This window comes from Gekko japonicus, unplaced genomic scaffold (genome assembly GCF_001447785.1).
Source record: "Gekko japonicus isolate JY-2015 unplaced genomic scaffold, Gekko_japonicus_V1.1 scaffold2237, whole genome shotgun sequence".
NCBI classification, from domain to species: domain Eukaryota; kingdom Metazoa; phylum Chordata; class Lepidosauria; order Squamata; family Gekkonidae; genus Gekko; species Gekko japonicus.
This window is the reverse complement of record NW_015174906.1, coordinates 155,633-159,094: the sequence shown is the minus strand read 5'-3', so window position 1 is coordinate 159,094 and position 3,462 is coordinate 155,633. Positions and strand designations below refer to the sequence as shown.

The window sequence follows — 3,462 nt, the reverse complement described above, 5'->3', positions numbered from 1 at the left end:
TCCCAACAGCCCCGAGAGGGAGGTCAGTGACCTCTGCTTCCCGGATCTCTTTAGCCGCCATGTCCCTCTGGTGCTTCCCCCCCCCCCAGACGAAGATCGGGGCCGGCCGCCTGATGGGCCCGAAGGGTGTGGCCGTGGACCGCAACGGGCACATCATCGTGGTGGACAACAAGGCCTGCTGCGTCTTCATCTTCCAGTCCAACGGCAAGCTGGTGGCCAAGTTTGGGAGCCGCGGCACGTCAGAGCGGCAGTTTGCAGGTACCCTCGATGGTAATACAGCCACAGGTTCCCTCTCGTTGCTACTGCATGCCTTTGGCTTCTGCCGGGGCCAGGCCGGGACCGGGCCGGTGAGTACTGCCCTCGGGAGCTGCGCTGGCCGTGGGCCTGGGGGGGCCGGGGGCTCTCCCCGCCATCAGCGCTCCCGGGGGGGGAGGGGCGGCGGTGGGGGTGGGGTTGCCTGGCTTGTGCGCTCTGCCCTGTGGGCGTTCTGGGCTCTGGCCTGCCTCCTGCCGGGGGGGCCTCTGCTCTCGCGGCTCTTTTCCACTCTCTGGACTAATGGTTCCGCTGGCTGGTGTGATGATCACTAATTCAGCTCCACCTCTTTCGGGTCCTGCCCTTTCCTCTTTCCACTGTTAACAGTGCACTCGAGCGGCCTTTGCACAGGAGTCGTTTCACAGGGAAATTTCGCCGTCAGGTGGCAGATACCTGTAAGGCACCCCACAGGGTGAGGCACCGAGACAGCTGCCTGACCGTCTGCCACTCAGAACGAGTTCTTCCTTTCCCATATTGCTGCAAAGGCTTCCTTCTCTGCACAGCAGGGCCCTTTGGGAAAGATCCAGGAGGTTGTGGCTCACGGGTCCTTAAAGCAGAGGCCCAAACGAAGGGGGGAAAGCTTTTATTACCCCAACACCTTGGAGGTGGAACCCTTCAGTCCTTTCCTAGAAACCTGCCACCAAGAGATTCCCCACCACCACACACAGACACACCCTGTTCTGCATCCCTCCCTGGTGCTCTTAGTCCCAAGGGAGGAGGAGATTGGAGTTATACCCCACCCTTCACTCCCCACGACTGACACCCCGTGAGGTAGGTGGGGCTGAGAGAGCTCTTTTGAGGACTGCTCCTGAGAGAAGAGCTCTGAAAGAACTTATGGCTTGCCCAGGGTCACGCCAGCAGCTGCAAGTGGAGGAGTGGGGAGTCAAACCCGGTTCTCCCAGATTAGACTCCGCGCACTTAACCACGACCCCCGACTGGAGGTCCGTGTCTGTCTGTCAGTCTGTCTGTCTGTCTGTGTGCGTGGTGAGGAGAGGCAAGGGGCTTGAGAGTTCTCGTCCCCCCCCCTTTCCCCTCCCGCCCCTCGGTTGCTCGGCCGGCACCGTGCTCTCGGCCCCTGGTTGGGTTCTGGTCGCCAGCTGCAGGGGCCTGGCTCTCCAACGCAGTCAAGCCAGACGTCAGGTCGTTAAAGGGACATATCTTCAACACCTAGGCATAAATCCTCGTAATCACACGTAATTGGGAATACTCACCTGAGCGGTAGCTGAAGGCGGGGGACTAACCGGAAAGTGTGGGGTCTAGCGAGAGCGGTGTGTCTCACAGAGGCCTCTGGACTGGGTGCGAGAGAACCGGAGCTGGACAGAGGGAGTCCCGAGTCTGGCACACCCAGGCCAGGCGGGTGGGGGCTGGCCCCCTTTCCTGGAGACCACGCGTCCTCCGGGGGGGGGGGGCCCCGGGAACACGAAAAGGAACTTGCTACCCCCCCCCCCCCCCAGTCTTGGATTGTTGATTTTAGGGCTCCAAGATGGGATATCCCCTCGTGGCCCCTCTTACTTAACCAAACAGTGAGCTATTTCTCCCCAAAGTTCCCAGCCCGCCCTTATTCTATACTGGACTGCCCTTTTCCTGATTGTGACCGCAGGTTTTTTGTGGTTGGGCTCACGGGTGTGTTCCCAAGGTCCCATTTCCTTCTCTCATCACAACGCGAGGTTCCTCAACGTGTTCCTGGAGTGTGTGATGGGGGGGGGGCTTCTCTCCAAAGTTGGCAACGGGTGGTGGTGGTGGTGGTCAATGTTCCCTCTAAGCTGTGGAGTCCTGTGAGCCAAAATTCTACTTTGTGAGCTACCGGCATTAAAGTTGTGAGCAGGTAGTTTGGCTGCTGCATAAAATTAGTTTGCTCTGGAGCCCTCCTTCCTGAGCTAAGACAAAAATGTGTGAGCTGGATGCTAAAAAACTGTGAGCTAGCTCACACTCACTCAGCTTAGAGGGGAACACTGGTGGTGGTGGGATTAATTGGGTCCTCCTTCTCTCTCTCAACCACCCACTCGAGCCTCCTCCTAAGCGCCTGCATCTCCCGCATCTCAAAAAGGTTTGCATTCTCTCCGCAGGACCTCACTTTGTTGCCGTCAACAACAAGAATGAGATTGTGGTCACCGACTTCCACAACCATTCTGTGAAGGTAAGAGCTGAGCCTGTCAAGTCTTTCTTTTGGCAGAGATCGTGGGGGGGGGGGGGGGGGGGGGCTTCCCTGTGCCAGTGGCCCTGGAGGCCAGCGGTCAGTCATTCCTTAGGCACCCTCCCTGCGAGGGAGGCAGCGGAGTTCAGAGGCCGGCAGTGTCATTCAAAATAAAACAGCAAACAGCCTCACTGTGTGTTGGAAAGACTTTTGCTGAGCCTGGTTTTTAACACATCCCATAATAACAAGCTGAGGAAGTGCTCCTGGGAAATAATCGTGCACGAACTGAAGCCACGGTTCTTCTCCTGAAAGGACAGCCTTGAACCCGGAGAGAGGGAGGGAAGGAGGGAACCGTGGGGCTTGGATGTGGGATCCAGACGCTGACAGGCCGCCCACGCCACGTAAAGGCAACAAACCCTCCTCCCAGGCTACACTGACGGCCACGTGCAAGCACCCTTGGCTTGTCTTTATACATGTGCGGAACAATTCTCATGTTACGTTCAATGTGTGTGTGTGTGTGTGTGAAGCCCCTCCTCGATCCGGGTCCTGGTCCCTGGACGCACCTGGGCTCTTCCTTACAAACAGACGGACACACATGCACGCAGGTGTAGAAGGAGAAGAGATTGGATTCATACCCCATGGCCCTTCACTACCCAAAGGAGTCTCAGAGCGGCTCACAAACTCCTTTCCCTTCCCCTCCCCAGAACAGACAGACACCCTGGGAGGTGGGTGGGGCTGAGAGAGCTCTTGACAGAAACTGCTCTTTTTCAAGGACAGCTCTGAGAGAACTTGTGACTGGCCCAAGGTCACACCAGCAGCTGCATGTGGAGGAGTGGGGAATGAAACCCCGTTCTCCCAGATTAGAGTCCACACACATAACCACTACACCAAACTGGTGTACATGTGTTCAGTGTAATATGTGTTCAGTTTGGTCTAGTGGTTAGGAGCACAGACTCTAATCTGGGAGAACTGGGTTTGATTCCCCACTCCACCTCCACCTGCACCTGCTGGATGAC

At 57.5% G+C, this 3,462-nt stretch overlaps 1 protein-coding gene across 2 annotated transcripts in view; it reads left to right on the top strand.

Moving 5' to 3' along the window:
• The window catches only part of TRIM3 (tripartite motif containing 3), a 22,139-nt gene that overhangs the window by 12,266 nt on the left and 6,411 nt on the right, over positions 1–3,462 (top strand). Inside the window, exons 8-9 of one of the 2 annotated variants that reach the window (XM_015425012.1) lie at positions 90–258; positions 2,379–2,449. In XM_015425012.1, the coding sequence (XP_015280498.1) occupies positions 90–258; positions 2,379–2,449 (240 nt within the window). Of the gene's footprint in view, positions 1–89; positions 271–2,378; positions 2,450–3,462 lie in introns of both variants that reach the window. The other variant, XM_015425010.1, reaches the window with a different exon arrangement.